Source organism: Lactuca serriola, chromosome 2 (genome assembly GCF_051521515.1).
Source record: "Lactuca serriola cultivar US96UC23 chromosome 2, Lser_US96UC23_V15, whole genome shotgun sequence".
NCBI lineage: Eukaryota > Viridiplantae > Streptophyta > Magnoliopsida > Asterales > Asteraceae > Lactuca > Lactuca serriola.
The window spans coordinates 22,367,157-22,389,156 of record NC_136409.1 but is presented as its reverse complement, the minus strand read 5'-3'; the positions used below and the strand labels follow the sequence as shown (position 1 = coordinate 22,389,156).

At 34.3% G+C, this 22,000-nt stretch overlaps 2 protein-coding genes across 2 annotated transcripts; one reads left to right on the top strand and one right to left on the bottom strand.

The window, feature by feature from the left end:
* Window positions 1–4,465: 4,465 nt before the first annotated feature.
* Window positions 4,466–7,097, top strand: LOC145086054 (disease resistance protein RPP13-like). Its single transcript, XM_079023776.1, has 2 exons — window positions 4,466–4,833; window positions 5,609–7,097. Exons 1-2 carry the CDS (start codon window positions 4,546–4,548, stop codon window positions 6,038–6,040), a joined length of 720 nt encoding a protein of 239 aa, XP_078879902.1. The 5' UTR covers window positions 4,466–4,545; the 3' UTR covers window positions 6,041–7,097.
* Window positions 7,098–8,150: 1,053 nt separating this feature from the next.
* LOC145086053 (uncharacterized) lies at window positions 8,151–11,272 on the bottom strand. The gene is made up of 9 exons (XM_079023775.1): window positions 11,140–11,272; window positions 9,936–10,058; window positions 9,776–9,856; window positions 9,616–9,704; window positions 9,442–9,516; window positions 9,268–9,329; window positions 9,031–9,105; window positions 8,616–8,819; window positions 8,151–8,498 (listed from the first exon to the last, which is right to left on the bottom strand). The coding sequence occupies exons 2-9, from the start codon at window positions 10,056–10,058 to the stop codon at window positions 8,401–8,403; spliced, it is 807 nt and encodes a 268-aa protein (XP_078879901.1). The 5' UTR covers window positions 11,140–11,272; the 3' UTR covers window positions 8,151–8,400.
* Window positions 11,273–22,000: the final 10,728 nt, after the last annotated feature.

The following is a 22,000-nucleotide window of genomic DNA, read 5'->3' as shown; positions in this document are numbered from 1 at the left end:
TTGGATGGACCATATCGACATTATTATGAATAGATAATATTCTATTAAGAATGAGTTGTCATGTGGAAAATATGGAAACGTGTCCATATTGGGAATTGAATATTGAAAATCTATGTCTAGATTAGAAACTTTTATGCAAAAGGATGTTCAAATGAATGTACTTTGAGTGAGAGACATCATATCTAAGGAATTGTCTTGTAACAATATCTGATAGAGGACTTTGTAATTTCATTGGCAATAGTCTTTGTGACTTTAGTGCAGTGACATTATAAAAAGGATCATTGCATAAAATGTTAGAATCTAACATATTCCATAAGTGGCAAGAATTTGATATTCTTTCACTTGTGAGAACCATAGGTAAACATTGTGTGAATGCTAAGAGCATGGGACAAGTGTTGTAATTCAAATAAAAGGTTGATTACCCGAAATAACAAATAATGAGTAATCGATATGGTGATAAATAAAAGGTGTTTTATTTATACTCAAAGGTTTGAGGCCATATGGGATTAGTATTATTCTTGTGTTTCACTTTGCATGTTTTGACTTCCTAAATAATTTAATTGGTTAAGAACAGTCAAATTATTCGAATGGGCCACAGTCGTTCATATGTTGGAAGTAGGTATGAATGAAGACTGTCGTGAATTGGTGTGTGGATTGTCTAAAAGGTATTAGACATAAGCAAATGTTTGCTGCAATGTTCATGAGTGCTTATAAGTATGATTTGAGCATTGGATTAAACCCACACTCACTTGGATCACTCCATGAATTGTATCACGAGTGATTGGTGAGACGATAACATCTTATATTCTTGAAACCGAGATGTGTAAGTTGTATCTTGCAAATTGGTTGCACATTGATAATATGTAAACGCACCAGTAACTTGGTATTATAAAACATATTGTTGTGTGTGATTCGGTGAGTAAGTGCAAGTGAGCATTGAATCAAAGTTTATCCGTTCCTTTTATCCAAAGAAGGATAAAAGCGATATCTTTGGGCCCCTCGATGATTTAGTGATGACAAACGTAAATGCTCGGCCGGGCTAGGGCTAATTTGATTTGTTCAATTAGTCATTCGTCATAAATCGGAAGTCGAGAAATAGTACAAAGAGAATGATTAGAAATCATGTCTTATACGATATCTAGAATGGAGGAATATATGATCCCTTATCTAAAGGACACGCGTATCTGATAGGATCAGAGTTGACAGTGGCTTTGGAAAGCTACAATTGCAGATCAGGATCTGAAGTCATACGCATAAAGTTATTAGACTTATCCAAGTGGGAGAATGTTGGATTAGTGTCTAAGTCCATAACTATTTTGGTATGTACTTGACCCGATGGTGCATGGTCCTTTTGGGTTACCTTCACCAAAGCAACTTGATAGGATGAATTATGGAGAGAAAGGATTAAATATGATTTATTAATATATTATGAGAATGATATATTAAAGGAGAAATCATATTGTTTAATTAATATTAGTCAATAATTAATAAGAATTAAGTTTGTGACTAAAATAGATTAATTAAACTTAAGGGACTGGAATTGTAATTATAAGATAATTGCAATTGGGCTATGGATTGCCTTATATTATAAGGTTGGACGAATTCTATGGGGAAACCCATTAGAAATCGTCCAAGGCTTTTAAGGAAAGGAGTCCATGGGTTGCTTAGGGCTTAAGCATCCAAATTAGGGTTTCCTTGTTAGATAACCCTAGTAGCCTCACTATATAAAGAGCCCTTATGCCCCAAAAACGTGGCTAAGACTCCTCTAGGGTTTGTAGACGTTTTTGGGCAGCCTCCTTCTCTTCTCCTCTTCATCCTCTTGCTCTTGGTGTTTGTGAACCATTAGAGGAGTGACATTTGTGACTCTAAGCTTTCTAAAGTCAATACAAGAAGGATTTGGGATTGTTATTGCTATATAACAATCAAGGTATGATCTAAACCCTAATTATATGTTATATTGATTATAATATGCTAGATTTAGGGTTTGTAGTCTTGGATAACTTGCATGTACAATAGAGAAACCTAGATCCAAGCATTAGGGTTTGTATGAGCACATAGGATGTTCTTATGACCAAAACCCATCAATAGTTTCATGGGATAATGACTTAGGAGGGTAATAACGTTTCCCGTTTGTCCATATTAGGTCCCCAATGTATTTTTTGTTTATATTACACCATTAAGGTTGTTATAACCGTTTATAAATAATCCTTTTACCGGCTTCTTCCTATTAAAATGACTATTTGTAAACGGTTATAATAACCTTAATAGTGTAATATGCACAAAAAATACGTTAGGGACCTAAAATGGACAAACAGGAAATGTTATTACCCTCCTAAAAAAATAAAACAATGGCTAATTTTAGGACACACAAAAATGTGTGTCATTAACCCTTCAAATTTAGAAGAGATGACATTTTTATGACACCCACTCTTGTGTGTCATGAATTCAAAGTGTGTCATTGTTCGCCTCTCATTATAGGTTTGTTTTGTAGTAGTGAGTTTAGAAGAAGATCTTTGTGTAAGGAGCTACACAAGATACTAACTTCAAAACAAATCGATATAGTTATGAATTATAATTGGATTATAACTTCATTATGAATGAAGAATGAGTTTTGTTGGAATGAGGTCCAAGCAAAACATAATTGCACAATCTACTGTAAAATAAGAATGTATATCTACTTCAGAAGATGCAATATAATATGATTAGATATGAATTTGTTCACTGAAAAACTAGGTTGAGTCCTTCCATTCATGATCAGCTAGAAATCTTTTGTAAATTTAAGAATTTACTTTATCAAGCTGAGAGACTCTAAATCACATCTGAACATCAATCATATTCTCCAAGATATTTAGCTATACTTAGAATAGATTTAAATATGAAGATGATCGTATTCACAAAATTCACACAAATTAAATTTACTCATATCCATTAATAAAATACTTCCTTTAACCTAAGCATGAAAGGTCAAGTTTGAGATATATGACTTTGTTATTCTAGAAATAGGATTTGATTTGAATTTAGTATTTGGATATTAGAACATTATGACACCAACTATTGTATTGCTTTTATATATTAGGATATGATCATCACATTAATACTTGTTGTGTATATTAACATGTTTTATCCATGAATAACCTATATATTCTAAAAGTTCATAGCAGGTCATAATTATAGAGCAATTATGAAGTAAGAATAATATGAATTGGATTGGTTGACTCTGATAAGATGAATAACATAAAACTAAAGAATGGATTATATTATATTAAAAATTATTGTTATTTGAAATAATAATAATAATAATAATAATAATAATAATAATATAGGAAATAATAAATATTCAAATAAATTAGTTAAAAATACATATAGTTAAAATAATTTTAAATCAAAAACTTAATTCAATTTGATTCAAACACTATTTTTTATATCTTTCTTATCGTATATTTAAAATTATTATAATATTAGTTACAACTTAGTATAAAAATTATTATTTCAATGATAAATACTTATAATATTGTTTTTATAACATATAATTGTTAATATTTATATTACATTATTGGGCACAAATCAAGAATTTGAAACTCTTAACCAACTGGTCTAGATCAGTTGGCCACTAGGGCTGCCTGGTTGATATATAAGTTAGTTTTGATTAAAAAATCATATGTTTGAAAAGATTTGTGTTTCAAAATAAAATAATTGAAAAAAAAAAGTATTATCGCATCAATGGTTATTTCAACACAATTTTTTTATAACAATGTTTCTATATATCAAATGTATGTTGATTTCTAAATATTCATTTTGAATGATTTATAAGTATTTAATAAATTTTGTTTGAGTTAAATGTTATAATGTTGTAGTGTTTTTATTTTATTAAAAGCTATAGTATTTTTCAAACTATTTGTTATTTGTTTTATATACAAATCGGCATATATTTTATATATAATATCTACAACTTAAAATGTTCTATAAAATAATCAAAAGTTGTAGTATTTATTTTTTCATACTACTTTGTTTTTTTATACATAGAAATCAATATATGTTTAATATATAATTTACACAATATAAAATGGTCTATAAAATCATGAATTAATAATAGAAATAACTAATGATATAAATTTATTACAATTATTAAAACTAATATGTTTACTATAAAGTTTGTTTTGTTATTGACATTGATTTTACATGTATAAATATTAAATCAAAATTTATTAAATATTATTATTTTAATTAAATAATTATATTCTCAAACAACACCTGCAAAATAGAAATAAAACACCAGACATATAATTTTGGCCGAGCCACGGACTCTTTCAACAATTTACTCGTAATAAGTGAGATTTACTCAAAATATTATCAAATTAATAAATCAAAATCATATACGACTAAACGAGCATCAAAATTGATACCTGTTTGGGCCCATTCTTATCACCGATTCATATCCATGACACCATGACTTTATAGAAAGGCTATCGAATTGCTTTAGGGCTATTTATCTCCACCTTATGGTCTAACTCACATCAAACTTGTCTCCAGTTCTCAACAGTAAAAATGGCTGAAGCGGCCGCCACATGTATTCTAACAGAGGTGGTGTTAGTAGCTGCCAACGATATCGCCCTTGCTTCCGGTTACAAAAAAAAGCTGGACACACTTCACCAAACTGTAGATCTAATTTGTGCCAAGTTGCGCGATGCTGAGAGACAAAAGGGAACAGAGGCTGTGATTGTATGGCTGAAACACCTAAAACAAGTAGTTGGTGAAGCTGATGATGTGTTGGATGAGGTTCATTTCGAAATGTTGAGAAGTGAGGTAAAGAAACCAGATCGGATCGCAAGAAAGGTACCTTCTCTCCCAAGTTTGAAAAACTTTTCATTTCGTAGAGAAATTGGGCGTAAAATTGAAAACATCACCAAGAAGTTGTTACCATTCAACAAGCAAGAAAACTTTTTAGGGCTACAAAACGAACAATTTGCTCGTTTTCCAGATTGTGTTTATCGGGAAACTAATCCATATATAGATGAATTCGAAGTTGTTGGGAGGGATGATGATGAACTATATATCATACAACTATTAACCCAACCAACTACAGAAGAAAAACTCACGATTGTTCCTATTGTTGGCATGGGTGGAATTGGAAAAATAAGTTTGGCTAAGTCAATCTATAATAATTCAAAAATCGAGCAATATTTTGATGTTAGAGCTTGGTTGTGTGTGTCAGTTAAGGTTGTTTTCTGCACACTTTTTGCAAAGATGCTTGAATCTTTACAAGGTCTATAGGATGATCATTGTCTCTTCATCTTTAAAGAAAGAGATTTTGTGGTAGGATAAACACCATTGCATGAATTAGAGGAGACAGGACGTGAGATTGTGTTAAAATGTTGTGGTTTCCCATTGCTATTAAATGAAATTACAATGTTAAAAAGAAATGGTTGTCCATAAAAAATAGCAAAGTTTGGGATCTAGAAGAAGCATGCTATAGTTCAAAATAAAGTGAAACTAAGCTTTGATAATTTGCCTAATTATACTGTGAAGCAATGTTTTGTATATTGTTCCATCTTTCAAAAGGACAAGGTCATAAAAAGGGAAGAACTGATCCAACTTTGGGTGACTTTAGGGTTGGTTCAAGCAGATGAAGCAAAAAAACATGGAGATGGAGAATGTGGGAAATGATATTTTCCAGATTTTGGTAAGTAATTCATTGTTCCAAGATGTTAAAAGGGATGAGTATGGTTACATCGCTAGGTGTAGTATGCATGATCTGATGCATGATCTTGCTTTATCACTATCCAAACATGAAAACTTATGTCTGGTCACAGTGGACCACTATAGCAAAGATAATCTTCGAATCAACATCTCTTTTAAAAAATTGATTTCCATGGTCAAAAAAGAGAATAAGACAGCTAGAACTTTGCATACATTATTCTTCAAGGGTGAAGTTGAAAGCATCATTTCGTTTCAATATTTGAAGTGCCTACGAATCCTAAAATTCAATGGATGTAAATTAACGAAGATAGACAATTCAATTGGAGAGTTGGTGCATCTCTGATATCTTGATTTGTCAAATACCTAAATCAACGTTCTCCTAAAATCTCTCTATAAACTTTACCATTTGCAAACTCTAAAGTTGTGTGGTTGCTATTGTCTCAAGGAGTTGCCATATGACATGAGAAATTTGATAAGCCTATGAGATTTCAAATTTCAAGAAAACATTCCCATTCATAATGTGGGACATTTGACTTCTCTTCGAACATTGTCTTCCTTTGATGTGCGTAAAAAGAATGGGCATCAAATTTAAGAGCTCGGGCGTTTGAAACACCTTAGTGGAAAGTTTGTATTTTCAATTTAGAAGAAATTAGCAACAAAAAAGATGCTCTCAAGTAGTTATACATTTCTGAATGCCCAAAGATAGTTCTCTTAGATGAATATCATCATCACCCTCTTATTTCCTTAGAGATGTGATAATTTCATGTCCGTTAACAACATACACGGCCTTACATCACTCGTGTGTTTAGTAATCAACCGATGCCATAATCTTTTAAAAGTACCCGATTTGCACAACCAAAGTCAGTCTTTAAGGAGGCTTGAAATTACGGATTGCTAGAAGTTGACTTCCTTGCCTCATGAATTTGACACTCTGTCCTTGTTAAGGTTGGAAAGAGGTTCGTTCTCTTTGGAGCTCCATTCTTTTCCGAGTATTGAAAGGGCTTCATACTTTAGAATTGAGAGTTTGGTCTTATTGGGATTCAATACTCAAAGAAGTAAAGCATTTCACTTCGCTGACTTTCTTTATCATATCTGGATTTGGAATCGGGGAATTACCTTTGTGGTTAAGAAATATGTCATTTATCCGAGTTATGATGTTCGATGAGTGCTCGTGGCTAGATGATGAAACAGTCAAAAGAGGAGCGCCTTGTGAAGCTGATGATGTCATATTAAATGGAGAAATAGTCTAAAAAGAGATGCTAGTTTGTTAGTTAGTTAGAGTCTGTTAATGTATAAAAATGTTGTATCATCTCTCATTTTGTTCAATAATAAACTCCCATTATGATTTGACCGGTTTTATTTATAAAAATGGCAAATAAGGGAATGGCTTATTTATGAAAGATCCAACTCATATCCTTATTCATTGCACTTGAATTTGCGTAATAAAGTATGTCTCTTATTTCTATTCATTCACATTTTGTGATTCTGCAGTCTGGAAACCACAAGGCATGTTTCTGTGATCAATATTACTCTTTCCTCCCTTTCTATCTATCTCTAAGGAGCTGATACATTATACATCATCTATCGTTTGAGTTTGTTATCTTCTTTTTCTACTGTTTTAGTTTTAGTTAGTATAAAATGAAAGAAATAGTTATATACTCCAAAAAAAAACTTCTACTGAAGAACTGTATTGTGAAAATTATGCACAGTTATAGCAGTGGCCAGTTTGTAACTGTTACCCCATTGTTATCAAGGATAGATTTTTTCAAAATACAAATGCCCTAATAAGAAATAATTTCAAAGTATGATGCTATAATGGGTAGATTCATCCATCCACCAACATTCATCTAGTTTGTTTCCTACTTTCCTCATATCCATTTTTGTTCCTTTATGCTTACCTAGAAATCGAGACCACCCATGGGTGTTATTACTATAGACTCATTTTGTTCATTAAGATCTCAAAAAACTTGCTAATTCAACTAAAGATCCACTTTTACTGATTATGGAACTCATAATCATGGGTTCAAATACCCATGTCCAAGAATTTTTGTAATTAAATTAAAGATTATACTAGATTTGTCGTTTAAAAAAAATTAAAGATTTAACTTTGTTGAGCATTGGATTTATTATGATGCGGTTTTACTCTAACGATCGCTCTCGAAATAAAATTGCTAATTTTGATTAAGGATTCGATTTTTGTGAATATGGAACTCATCAACCTACCATATAATAATATAATGTTGAACGGTCCAAACAAGTTCAATGATATTATGGTAATATATGGACAAAATATAACTTAAAGAACTAAATTAACAAAACCCAAACTATTTAACCCTTATAAGTCATTATCCCTTGTTTTTTCCACAAGAAACATTAGTTGTTTTAATATGCAATATCGATTATCGAACACCCCTATATGAATCAATGAGAAACTAATTACTCTACTTCAAGTCTTGTTAAACAAGTATTTTATAAACCTACAAATTATACAAATAAAAAATATTAGCTCAAGCTCACTATAAAAATGGCTGGCATGAAGGTTTAAAAAGCTACTAAAAATTAGTCTAAAACTATTACAAACTGATTTTGTCCTCCTGTCCTAATTAGCTTTAACAAAATCAACAAACAATACAAAACATCATCATCATCATCATCATAAGATAATAAACCACACCAAAGAAACCAAGCCTTTCATGTTTATGTTTATGCACCTCCAGCTGTCACTGTTGCTGCTGACTGGATCGGCCCATTTGTTCTAAACCCACGTCCCCTGCCACGTGGTCCCCTCCCACGTCCACGTCCTTCAATATTTATTATCAAAATGTATAAAACTTGATTTAAAAAAAAAAAAAAAAAAGCTAAAAAAATCTTATATTGTTTTTGTAAATAAATCCTAAGATGTGAGAAATTAGTAATACCTCTGCCTTGCATGGGTGGTGGCTCTTGATTAAATCCTCCATCATAATGATCATCCACATAACTAGCAGGGGCATTATTGTAATTTCCCCTTCCACGTCCTCTGAAACTTCGTCCTCTTCCTCTCCCCCCTCTGCCCCTTGGGAAATCATGGGGCCCATCCCACCCCCCATCATCATACTCCCCCCCTTGTGCATACCCATTCCCTATAATTAATTATATAACAATCTTTATTAATTAAAAAAAATTATAAATTTTAAAAAAAGTTAAGAAAAATTTAATCTCAATAAAAAGTAGTTAAGTGGCTAAATAGTTGAAAGTATGTTGTGTTTTTCTGTATTCAAACACTTGTTGTAAAACAATTATAAACCAAAAATAGCTTTTGAATTGATTTTTTTTTTGGAAATTAGATAATACCAGAAATGCCCCTGGACCTTCCCCTACCCCTTCCCCTTCCACTACGACCCCTCCCCCTTGTAGTTGGTGACCCCTCTGCATAACAAAAAAACTGTCAACATTTTGTTCAAATGATAAATGCAAGAAATACCAATATTGCCCTACTTTTATTTATTTGTGCATTATGTACTTTTAAATAAAATTTAACCTAATTATAACAATAAAAATTATTTTCTATTTGGATGATTTTTTTCATACCTCCTTCATACTCAAATTCGGGTCCCACTTTCACCTGATCAGCTGGCAATGGAGGCTGATACCTGACAATTGAATCCACCAATTATAGATAATTGTACATTTTCAAATAAGGAAATTATATTTTTCAAAGTAAAATGCCTTTATAAAAAAACAATTTTAAAAGATAAAACTCACCCGATAGATGATGTATTGAGCTCCTTCATAGAGAGAGTTACAGTTATCATTGAAACATGTCTTGTGGTTTCTAGACTGTATGAACACAAATTTTGTATAAAAATATAAATTAAAAAACATATTTTTAATTCATAAAATTTTCAAATATTGATTTTTTAAAAAAGATTAACTTACGGGAGTAAGCCTTCCTCTAAAGGTTCCCATGTATCGACTATATCTGTGGATCCAATGGATGTAATTTGATGAAGACCTACAATTCTTCTCTGAAACACAAACAAGACTTCAGTTTTTTGTATAGCAAAAAGACGATAATGCCCTTGTCAATATAATGTACCTTTATCAACTCCACAATTGTAACAGTTTTATTTATTGCTCTGCCCATTGCTTTAAACACAATTTCTGATGACCCTTTTTCCTACCAAAGAGTAAAAAGACTCAAAAATTATTTATGAAAAATGAATATTCATAGAAATAGTATAAAATATATAATATACCTGAAGCAAACCCATGGCATATGTGATATAGTTACGCATTCTTCCTTGGCTTGTAATTCGGATCTCATTCTCATCAATTGGTTGCTCTGCTCTTGGCTTTTCCACTTTATGATATCGATCCATCTTCAAAAATATATAATTTAAAAATAAAATTAAAGCAAATAAAGAAAAGATAGTTGATTATTGGGAGAATGTCACAAAAAAAAAAAAAAAAAAAAAAAAAAAAAAAAAAAAAAAAACTTGATAACTCAAACCAAAAAGGAGCAAAATGGTTCATTGTTTTTTGTATCATTAGAAACTCTTTATGCATGTAAGATTACATAATGTGTAATAAAAAATAGTCAAGACTCCAATTTTATCAAATTTATAAAACAATCACTCTAAAACAATTCAAAGTAAATAATCAGCAACTAAAGACATGAACCAATCAAAACCAACAATTCAACTATAAAAAATGGCATTTGGCGCAAAATACATTTGAATTGGAGTCAAATAACTTAGACATAAACGAAAAGGGGCTACCTTTATTGGAAATTAGGATAAGATCATAAGAAAGTGAGATAACAGATATAAATTCAAACCACAGAAACAGCAAGTAACTATTGGATATGGGGAAATGTCACCCAAAAGGGAGCCTGATGACTAAAACCAAAAAGAAGAAAAAATGGGGATTATGATTTCTTTCTTACAATCGATGGAAAACTTGTACAATTAAGAAACTTTTATGTATGTAAGATTGCATGCATGATGCATCCTCGATAAATAGTAAAAACTTCATCACTCAAGTTTATAAGAGTATCACTGAAACAATCACACGGAAACACATTAATGCAAAACAACAAACAGCAATATACATATGAATTGGAGTAAAATAACTTACGTAGAAACATAAAAGACCCTACCTTTATTGGAAGATTAGGATTAGTCAGTGTAATAACAAAAAGTACAAATTCGAACAACAAACACGAATGTCGCCGAAAAGGGAGTATAAGACTCGAACCAAAAAGGAAAACATAACCACTTATCATTCCTTCAAATCGATAGTAAATTAGTCTGATTATGAACTTTTTATGCATGTAGGATTACAGAGTACATCTTAGACAAAATGGTAAAAACGTCGTAAAATGGGCAAATTAACGCAAAATACTTACGAATTCGAGTGAATAACTTGCAAATAGACATAAAAAAATTTCAAAGGTTGTACCTTTATTGGATTGAATAAGATAAGACAGTGAAGGAATAGCCCTCTTCTATGGCTTCAATTTTGTCTGTTTAAGCCCTAAACCGTCTTTGTGTGCAGTTTGGAGTATTTATAGCAGCTGTTTCCAACGCTTGCCCTAAACTCTATCGAAACCGTTGAACCGGTTGCTTGTTTATTTGTAATTTTTTGTCTTTTTCAATAATGGGCCGGGCTATTCCGTATTAATGGGCCGGTTTGATCAAATCATTGACATGACTTTTTTTTATTAAGACAATTAATAGAAGACCAAATTAGTCCTGAACCGGAAATAACAAGCCGGAACAATTTTCTAATTCCACCGGACCGGAAGTAGTCTTTCATCTCACGGGTTGGTCCCTCAACGGTCAGATTTCAGTTAGAAAAAAGGTTATTCTTTTTCTTAAAACTCATCATATAAATACAGAATCGTGTATTTGACCTATAACATTAGACTATTTTTTGGTTTTATTTTTCTTTATTAATTCATTAATAATTAGTTTTATACTTTTATATTTGATATTTATTTTGAATAATTGGAGTCAGATATTTTTATTGAAATCTCCTTTCAGCTAGCGTGCATTTTTTATTCCAACATTTAAATTTTTAGAAAAATTTAGTTTTACACCCTTTTATATAAAGGGTAACATTTATATAAATAAAATGGGTTAAAATAAAAAATTTAAATTATAATTGATATTGAATCATATTTTGGATGATTGATATGCCCCTTACTCTCAAAAATTTGATATACTCATGTTAAAAAAGTTAAAATTTATTTATATTAATCGTCAGATAGTTGATTGCGTATTGACATTACTATACGGTACATTCGGTGGAATGTATGCATTCAGTCTAGCATTATACATGATTTGCAATCCAATAGAATGTTTTGATCATAGGGGCATTAAGGAATGGGCAAAGTGGACAGTTGGACAGGACCTAAATTTTTTTATTATATTATATTATATTATATTATATTATATTATATTATATATATATATATATATATATGTGTGTGTGTGTGTGTGTGTGTGTGTATTTAAAAATAAAAAACTTATATTTTTTTCTGGCTCGTCCATGGCATTTGAGGAACCCTCAGGACCCCTGGGTCTGGTATATGACTACACCAAAGCGAAAAAATGATAGACATTAGATACTCTCTATAGCACCTGGTTCTTGGTACGTATTCTTTCTATTAAATGATTGGCCTTGGACTCGGCGAGTTGAAGGAACAACTCGCCGAGTAGAAGCGGGATGGGACGCGGGACTTAAGTTGTGGACTCGACGAGTCGGGTACCGGACTCGACGAGTAGACACTGTCTAGACAAAAACCCTAATCTGAGGGTTTGCACCCTATTTAAGCAACCTTATACAGCCTCCATCGTCCCTTATGCTCCCAGAAACCCTCTATAGAAAACCCTGGCTGTTGTTGAATTAATCTAAGTCATTTTTGTGGATTTTGGTGTTGGTGATCTTAAGAAGGAAAGAGAAGAACTTGAGGAAACAAGAAGAGACCAGAGGGGTTCGAGTTGTGCTTCATCTTCAGTTCATTGAAGGTAAAAAGTTGCTAACTTGCTTGTTTAATTGCTAGATCCCATTTTGTGGAGATTTAAGGCTTTTATAAGCCATTTTAGGTAGCCAACCATGAATGCAAGCATGGTTGGGGACAAGGCTTCGGATCTAGGTCCTTTGAGGGGTCACAAGGCAGAAAGTGGGTGCTTTTCCACCCAAGGAAGACTCCATGCAACCCAAGAGCTTGTTTTAGGACCTTTTGAGCTCAAAGTCCCGTGCAAACATGTAAAGTTTGTAACTTTACGTGCTAGATCGATTGTAGAGGCTTGGATCTATCTTTTGATCAAGGGTTGTACATCAGAAATCGAAGATTTAGTGAATGGACGTGACCGACTCGACGGGTCCATTCTTGGGACTCGACGAGTCCAAGGCTTTGAGTCCCATATATGTTGAGGGTCAAAAGGACCCAGTTGAGTGTTGGAAGGGTTGCAACCGGTTAGAAAGAGGGACCCAACGCATCAGACGTAATTTTAGAACTGGAGTTCATGGGACTTGACGAGTACTAGAAAAGACTCGGCGAGTCCAAGGCAATCTTCTTAAGATTGAAGATGAATTCGACGAGTTTTTCATACAACTCGGCGAGTCGAGGACATGACGTGTTCATCAGATGAAGGTGGACGGGTTGGTCCCTCAACGGTCATATTTCAGTTAGAAAAAGGTTATTTTTTTCTTAAAACTCATCATATAAATACCTTATAATACAGAGAATTGTGTATTTGACCTATGACATTAGTCTATTTTTTGGTTTTATTTTTCTTTATTAATTCATTAATAATTAGTTTTATACTTTTATATTTGATATTTAGTTTGACTAATTGGAGTAAGATATTTTTATTGAAATCTCCTTTCAGCTAGCGTGCATTTTTTATTCCAACATTTAAATTTTTAGAAAAATTTAGTTTTACACCCTTTTATATAAAGGGTAACATTTATATAAATAAAATAGGTTAAAATGAAAATTTTAAATAATAATTGATATTGAATCATATTTTGGAGGATTGATATGCCCCTTACTCTCAAAAAATTGATATACTCATGTTAAAAAAGTTAAAATTTATTTATATTAATCGTCAGATAGTTGATTGCGTATTGACATTACTATACGGTGCATTCGGTGGAATGTATGCATTCAGTCTAGCATTATACATGATTTGCAATCCAATAGAATGTTTTGATCATGGGGGCGTTGAGGGAGGGGCAAAGTGGACAGTTGGACAGGACCTAAATTTTTATTATATATATATATATATATATATATATATATATATATATATATATATATATATGTGTGTGTGTGTGTGTGTGTGCGTGTGTGTGTGTGTGTATTTAAAAATAAAAAACTTATAATAGCGATAAAGACTCTTTTTTCTGGTTCGTCCATGGCATTTGAGGAACCCTCGGGACCCCTGGGTCTGGTATATGACTACACCAAAGTGGAAAAATGATAGACATTAGATACTCTCTGTAGCACCTGGTTCTTGGTACGTATTCTTTCTATTAATCATTTAAATATTTTACATTTTGGCCTTGGACTTGACGAGTTGAAGGACTAACTCGCTGAGTTGTCACACCCTGAAACCGTAGGCGGAAATGTTTCGGGGCGGAGGTGACTTCATGTTGAGTATAACAACCAATGTACATAGTAAGCAAATTCAACAACCATTACATTACATGTGAAGATTTACAATTGTTTGAAAACAAAATGTTACAAGTGTTATACATATGTATATATGAACAAAAGTAAAGACACGTCTTCCAAGAGCTCCGTCTTCTGCAAAAGAGATCGCGGGTACCTGTATAATGTGGACCTGAGAATACAAGCAGTTTGAAAATCAACATAAAGCTGGTGAGTTCATAAGTGGTTTTGTTTTCTGAAAAATGATCAAGTTTCCTTTCGGTTTCTAAAAAAGTTACGAATCCAAGAAAATCCCATATTTTCTTATATGTAAAGTTTAGTTATCCGTTCGATACACAAGATTAGTTGTCCATTCGTTATACAAGTTTGGTTATCCGTTCGTTACACAAGTTTAGTTATGAAGAGTTCGGTTATCCCAGGAAAAACCCTTATTTTCCTGAAAGTTTAGTTACTGCAAAAGTTACGTTCTGAAAACCTGATTATCCTTGTAAAGTGCATTAGTTTTAACACGTATATAAAACCAATAAGAAAGTAACAAAGTATTCATAAATCTAGATTGCGAGTTCTATAATCATACTAAAGACTAGATAGGGCTAGGAAAATGGGATAGTCAATCCCGTATAGATCTATACACTCAAGTCACGTTCTCCCTCCAGGAGATTCTGGTTACAGGGGTAATCCTACACTCTCGTATATCGTGGGGGAATGTTACCAAGGACGTGTCTCCAATCATAAGATTAATGAATTATAAAAGTAGTCCTTCACTCTCGTATCTAGGGGAGTGTTATCAAGGACGTGTCCTTCACTCTCGAAGCTAAAGGGGAGTGGTATCAAGGACATATCATGCTCTAAGGTTTATGCTTTTAACAGTATTAATGTGGAAAATCATTTGTGGAATATAAAACATAACATTTTATAAAGAGTTTCACAAATAATATGATAACAAGTTCTGCAAGTTAAACGGTTTGTTAGTACGATTTCCGGTGTTAAAAGCATACAAATTATGAAACATAACACATGAAATAATAAGTTTTGAGTACAAGAATTTCCTTTTATTTTTGCTTGTATTCCCCCCCGAAAACATTGAAAATATGGAAAAAGGTGTAGGGGTATGTGTTGGATAAGGTGTCTAAGTCCATAACTATTTCTGGTATGTACTTGACCCGACCCGGCATGGTCCATTTGGGTTGCATGGCACCATGCAATTGGATAGACTAAATGAGAGAAATAACATTTGGAGATTATTAATATATTATAAGTTCTAATATATTAATAATAATATTTGATTAGTTTGATCAATAATTAATTTAGAATTAATTAAGTGGTCAAAAGAGAACTAATTAAATATATGGGTTGATTATGTAAATCATCCATATCTTGTATAGTGGGCTAAGAGGCTCCATGGATTATCAAGTTGGGTTCTACCCATAGGATGCTCCATGGATGCTCCATGGGAGTTACAAACCCATGGGTCATGGAAATGAAGAGTCATGACACATTAGGGTTTACATGGTGAAACCCTAGATGTGTCAACACTATATAAGAATCATATTCTCCACCAAAATCGGCTTGACAAAGAAACTAGAGGGCTTGGCCGATTTTAAGAAGTGTGTATTCTCTCATAAGTTTTTCCAAGAGCATTTGGTGTTGTGTGAAGCATTTGAGGCATCACACTTGGGGTGCTAGGCTCACAAGGTTTCAAGGAACACAAGCAACAACAAGGTAAGTTATTCTATCTATTACTCAAGTTAAAATTGTTCCCCATGTATGCTAGATAGGAATAGTGATGCTAGCTTCCAGACTGATAGGGATAATTTCCGCTCTCAGTCGGGCTGGGTCTTTACCCTAAATGGAGGAGCAATTTCTTGGAAGAGTTCCAAGCAAGAGACAGTGGCAGATTCTACTTGTGAATCAGAGTATATTGCAGCTAGCGAGGCAGCAAAGGAGGCGATGTGGCTGAAGAACTTCATTGGAGATCTTGGAGTTGTACCAGCTATTAAAGAGCCAATGGAAATTTTCTGTGATAGTGAAAGTGCTGTTGCCTTAGCCAAGGAACCAAGGGATCACGGGAGATCCAGACACATCGACAGAAAATACCATTTCATTAGACATCGGATCGAAGAAGGACTCCTCGTGGCAAAGAGGGTATCATCAGATGAGAATCCGGCAGATCCCCTCACAAAGGGACTGACTCGGGTTAAGCATCTTCAGCATGCTCGGAGCATAGGGCTGAAGGATGATATTAGATTTAGTAGTTAGATAACCTCGAAATTTGTAAAGTGTAATTGACATTTGATGATGAATAAAAATTGTTTTATTTATGAGTAAGGTGTTGCTATCTCTTGTCGATCGTTTACTATATTTCTTTTGCATGTTTTGACTTCCAGAATAATTTTTGTTTGGTATAACATATTATTCAAACCTCTACAGTCAGTCATATGTCGGAAGTAGGTATGAATCAAGACTGTCATGTTTGGTTGTAGAGGTCTTGGACAAGGCTACAACAATCATGAGTGCTCATAAGTTCTGAGCATTGGACACAACCCACGCTCACTGGAATCACTTCATGGAATTCTATCTCGAGTGATCGTGAGACGGTAATATCGTATAAGTCTTCAAACCTAGAGATATGATTTGTTACTTACAAGTTGGTTATGCATTGATTGTACGAAAAAACGCATTGGTAACTCGATGTTATAAATCGTGCTCTTGTGTGTAATTCAATGAGTGGTAGAACAAACATATGAGTCGAAGTTTATCTGTTCCTTCTTGGATTAGAAGCTGATATCTGGGCCCCTCGATGATTTTGTTTTGACCCATGTACCGGGCCCGGTCAGAACTAAGTTGATGTGTTCAATTAAGTTCTATGTCAAACAAATCGGAAATCGGGAAACAAATGCTGGACAATAAGCAAGACAATGTTCCATGTATTTGTCCGGCTGATATCTAGAACAGAGGATTATATGATCACTTATCTTAAATGGCGTACCATCATCTTCTCAGTTCCGAGAAACCTTGAAAAGAGCTACGATTGCCGATCGGTTCCTGAAGTCATACTTGCAGTAATAGTTATTAGACTTATCCAAGTGGGAGACTGTTGGATAAGGTGTCTAAGTCCATAACTATTTCTGGTATGTACTTGACCCGACCCGGCATGGTCCATTTGGGTTGCATGGCACCATGCAATTGGATAGACTAAATGAGAGAAATAACATTTGGAGATTATTAATATATTATAAGTTCTAATATATTAATAATAATATTTGATTAGTTTGATCAATAATTAATTTAGAATTAATTAAGTGGTCAAAAGAGAACTAATTAAATATATGGGTTGATTATGTAAATCATCCATATCTTGTATAGTGGGCTAAGAGGCTCCATGGATTATCAAGTTGGGTTCTACCCATAGGATGCTCCATGGATGCTCCATGGGAGTTACAAACCCATGGGTCATGGAAATGAAGAGTCATGACACATTAGGGTTTACATGGTGAAACCCTATATGTGTCAACACTATATAAGAATCATATTCTCCACCAAAATCGGCTTGACAAAGAAACTAGAGGGCTTGGCCGATTTTAAGAAGTGTGTATTCTCTCATAAGTTTTTCCAAGAGCATTTGGTGTTGTGTGAAGCATTTGAGGCATCACACTTGGGGTGCTAGGCTCACAAGGTTTCAAGGAACACAAGCAACAACAAGGTAAGTTATTCTATCTATTACTCAAGTTAAAATTGTTCCCCATGTATGCTAGATAGGAATAGTGATGCTAGCTTCCAGACTGATAGGGATAATTTCCGCTCTCAGTCGGGCTGGGTCTTTACCCTAAATGGAGGAGCAATTTCTTGGAAGAGTTCCAAGCAAGAGACAGTGGCAGATTCTACTTGTGAATCAGAGTATATTGCAGCTAGCGAGGCAGCAAAGGAGGCGATGTGGCTGAAGAACTTCATTGGAGATCTTGGAGTTGTACCAGCTATTAAAGAGCCAATGGAAATTTTCTGTGATAGTGAAAGTGCTGTTGCCTTAGCCAAGGAACCAAGGGATCACGGGAGATCCAGACACATCGACAGAAAATACCATTTCATTAGACATCGGATCGAAGAAGGACTCCTCGTGGCAAAGAGGGTATCATCAGATGAGAATCCGGCAGATCCCCTCACAAAGGGACTGACTCGGGTTAAGCATCTTCAGCATGCTCGGAGCATAGGGCTGAAGGATGATATTAGATTTAGTAGTTAGATAACCTCGAAATTTGTAAAGTGTAATTGACATTTGATGATGAATAAAAATTGTTTTATTTATGAGTAAGGTGTTGCTATCTCTTGTCGATCGTTTACTATATTTCTTTTGCATGTTTTGACTTCCAGAATAATTTTTGTTTGGTATAACATATTATTCAAACCTCTACAGTCAGTCATATGTCGGAAGTAGGTATGAATCAAGACTGTCATGTTTGGTTGTAGAGGTCTTGGACAAGGCTACAACAATCATGAGTGCTCATAAGTTCTGAGCATTGGACACAACCCACGCTCACTGGAATCACTTCATGGAATTCTATCTCGAGTGATCGTGAGACGGTAATATCGTATAAGTCTTCAAACCTAGAGATATGATTTGTTACTTACAAGTTGGTTATGCATTGATTGTACGAAAAAACGCATTGGTAACTCGATGTTATAAATCGTGCTCTTGTGTGTAATTCAATGAGTGGTAGAACAAACATATGAGTCGAAGTTTATCTGTTCCTTCTTGGATTAGAAGCTGATATCTGGGCCCCTCGATGATTTTGTTTTGACCCATGTACCGGGCCCGGTCAGAACTAAGTTGATGTGTTCAATTAAGTTCTATGTCAAACAAATCGGAAATCGGGAAACAAATGCTGGACAATAAGCAAGACAATGTTCCATGTATTTGTCCGGCTGATATCTAGAACAGAGGATTATATGATCACTTATCTTAAATGGCGTACCATCATCTTCTCAGTTCCGAGAAACCTTGAAAAGAGCTACGATTGCCGATCGGTTCCTGAAGTCATACTTGCAGTAATAGTTATTAGACTTATCCAAGTGGGAGACTGTTGGATAAGGTGTCTAAGTCCATAACTATTTCTGGTATGTACTTGACCCGACCCGGCATGGTCCATTTGGGTTGCATGGCACCATGCAATTGGATAGACTAAATGAGAGAAATAACATTTGGAGATTATTAATATATTATAAGTTCTAATATATTAATAATAATATTTGATTAGTTTGATCAATAATTAATTTAGAATTAATTAAGTGGTCAAAAGAGAACTAATTAAATATATGGGTTGATTATGTAAATCATCCATATCTTGTATAGTGGGCTAAGAGGCTCCATGGATTATCAAGTTGGGTTCTACCCATAGGATGCTCCATGGATGCTCCATGGGAGTTACAAACCCATGGGTCATGGAAATGAAGAGTCATGACACATTAGGGTTTACATGGTGAAACCCTAGATGTGTCAACACTATATAAGAATCATATTCTCCACCAAAATCGGCTTGACAAAGAAACTAGAGGGCTTGGCCGATTTTAAGAAGTGTGTATTCTCTCATAAGTTTTTCCAAGAGCATTTGGTGTTGTGTGAAGCATTTGAGGCATCACACTTGGGGTGCTAGGCTCACAAGGTTTCAAGGAACACAAGCAACAACAAGGTAAGTTATTCTATCTATTACTCAAGTTAAAATTGTTCCCCATGTATGCTAGATAGGAATAGTGATGCTAGCTTCCAGACTGATAGGGATAATTTCCGCTCTCAGTCGGGCTGGGTCTTTACCCTAAATGGAGGAGCAATTTCTTGGAAGAGTTCCAAGCAAGAGACAGTGGCAGATTCTACTTGTGAATCAGAGTATATTGCAGCTAGCGAGGCAGCAAAGGAGGCGATGTGGCTGAAGAACTTCATTGGAGATCTTGGAGTTGTACCAGCTATTAAAGAGCCAATGGAAATTTTCTGTGATAGTGAAAGTGCTGTTGCCTTAGCCAAGGAACCAAGGGATCACGGGAGATCCAGACACATCGACAGAAAATACCATTTCATTAGACATCGGATCGAAGAAGGACTCCTCGTGGCAAAGAGGGTATCATCAGATGAGAATCCGGCAGATCCCCTCACAAAGGGACTGACTCGGGTTAAGCATCTTCAGCATGCTCGGAGCATAGGGCTGAAGGATGATATTAGATTTAGTAGTTAGATAACCTCGAAATTTGTAAAGTGTAATTGACATTTGATGATGAATAAAAATTGTTTTATTTATGAGTAAGGTGTTGCTATCTCTTGTCGATCGTTTACTATATTTCTTTTGCATGTTTTGACTTCCAGTATAATTTTTGTTTGGTATAACATATTATTCAAACCTCCATAGTCAGTCATATGTCGGAAGTAGGTATGAATCAAGACTGTCATGTTTGGTTGTAGAGGTCTTGGACAAGGCTACAACAATCATGAGTGCTCATAAGTTCTGAGCATTGGACACAACCCACGCTCACTGGAATCACTTCATGGAATTCTATCTCGAGTGATCGTGAGACGGTAATATCGTATAAGTCTTCAAACCTAGAGATATGATTTGTTACTTACAAGTTGGTTATGCATTGATTGTACGAAAAAACGCATTGGTAACTCGATGTTATAAATCGTGCTCTTGTGTGTAATTCAATGAGTGGTAGAACAAACATATGAGTCGAAGTTTATCTGTTCCTTCTTGGATTAGAAGCTGATATCTGGGCCCCTCGATGATTTTGTTTTGACCCATGTACCGGGCCCGGTCAGAACTAAGTTGATGTGTTCAATTAAGTTCTATGTCAAACAAATCGGAAATCGGGAAACAAATGCTGGACAATAAGCAAGACAATGTTCCATGTATTTGTCCGGCTGATATCTAGAACAGAGGATTATATGATCACTTATCTTAAATGGCGTACCATCATCTTCTCAGTTCCGAGAAACCTTGAAAAGAGCTACGATTGCCGATCGGTTCCTGAAGTCATACTTGCAGTAATAGTTATTAGACTTATCCAAGTGGGAGACTGTTGGATAAGGTGTCTAAGTCCATAACTATTTCTGGTATGTACTTGACCCGACCCGGCATGGTCCATTTGGGTTGCATGGCACCATGCAATTGGATAGACTAAATGAGAGAAATAACATTTGGAGATTATTAATATATTATAAGTTCTAATATATTAATAATAATATTTGATTAGTTTGATCAATAATTAATTTAGAATTAATTAAGTGGTCAAAAGAGAACTAATTAAATATATGGGTTGATTATGTAAATCATCCATATCTTGTATAGTGGGCTAAGAGGCTCCATGGATTATCAAGTTGGGTTCTACCCATAGGATGCTCCATGGATGCTCCATGGGAGTTACAAACCCATGGGTCATGGAAATGAAGAGTCATGACACATTAGGGTTTACATGGTGAAACCCTAGATGTGTCAACACTATATAAGAATCATATTCTCCACCAAAATCGGCTTGACAAAGAAACTAGAGGGCTTGGCCGATTTTAAGAAGTGTGTATTCTCTCATAAGTTTTTCCAAGAGCATTTGGTGTTGTGTGAAGCATTTGAGGCATCACACTTGGGGTGCTAGGCTCACAAG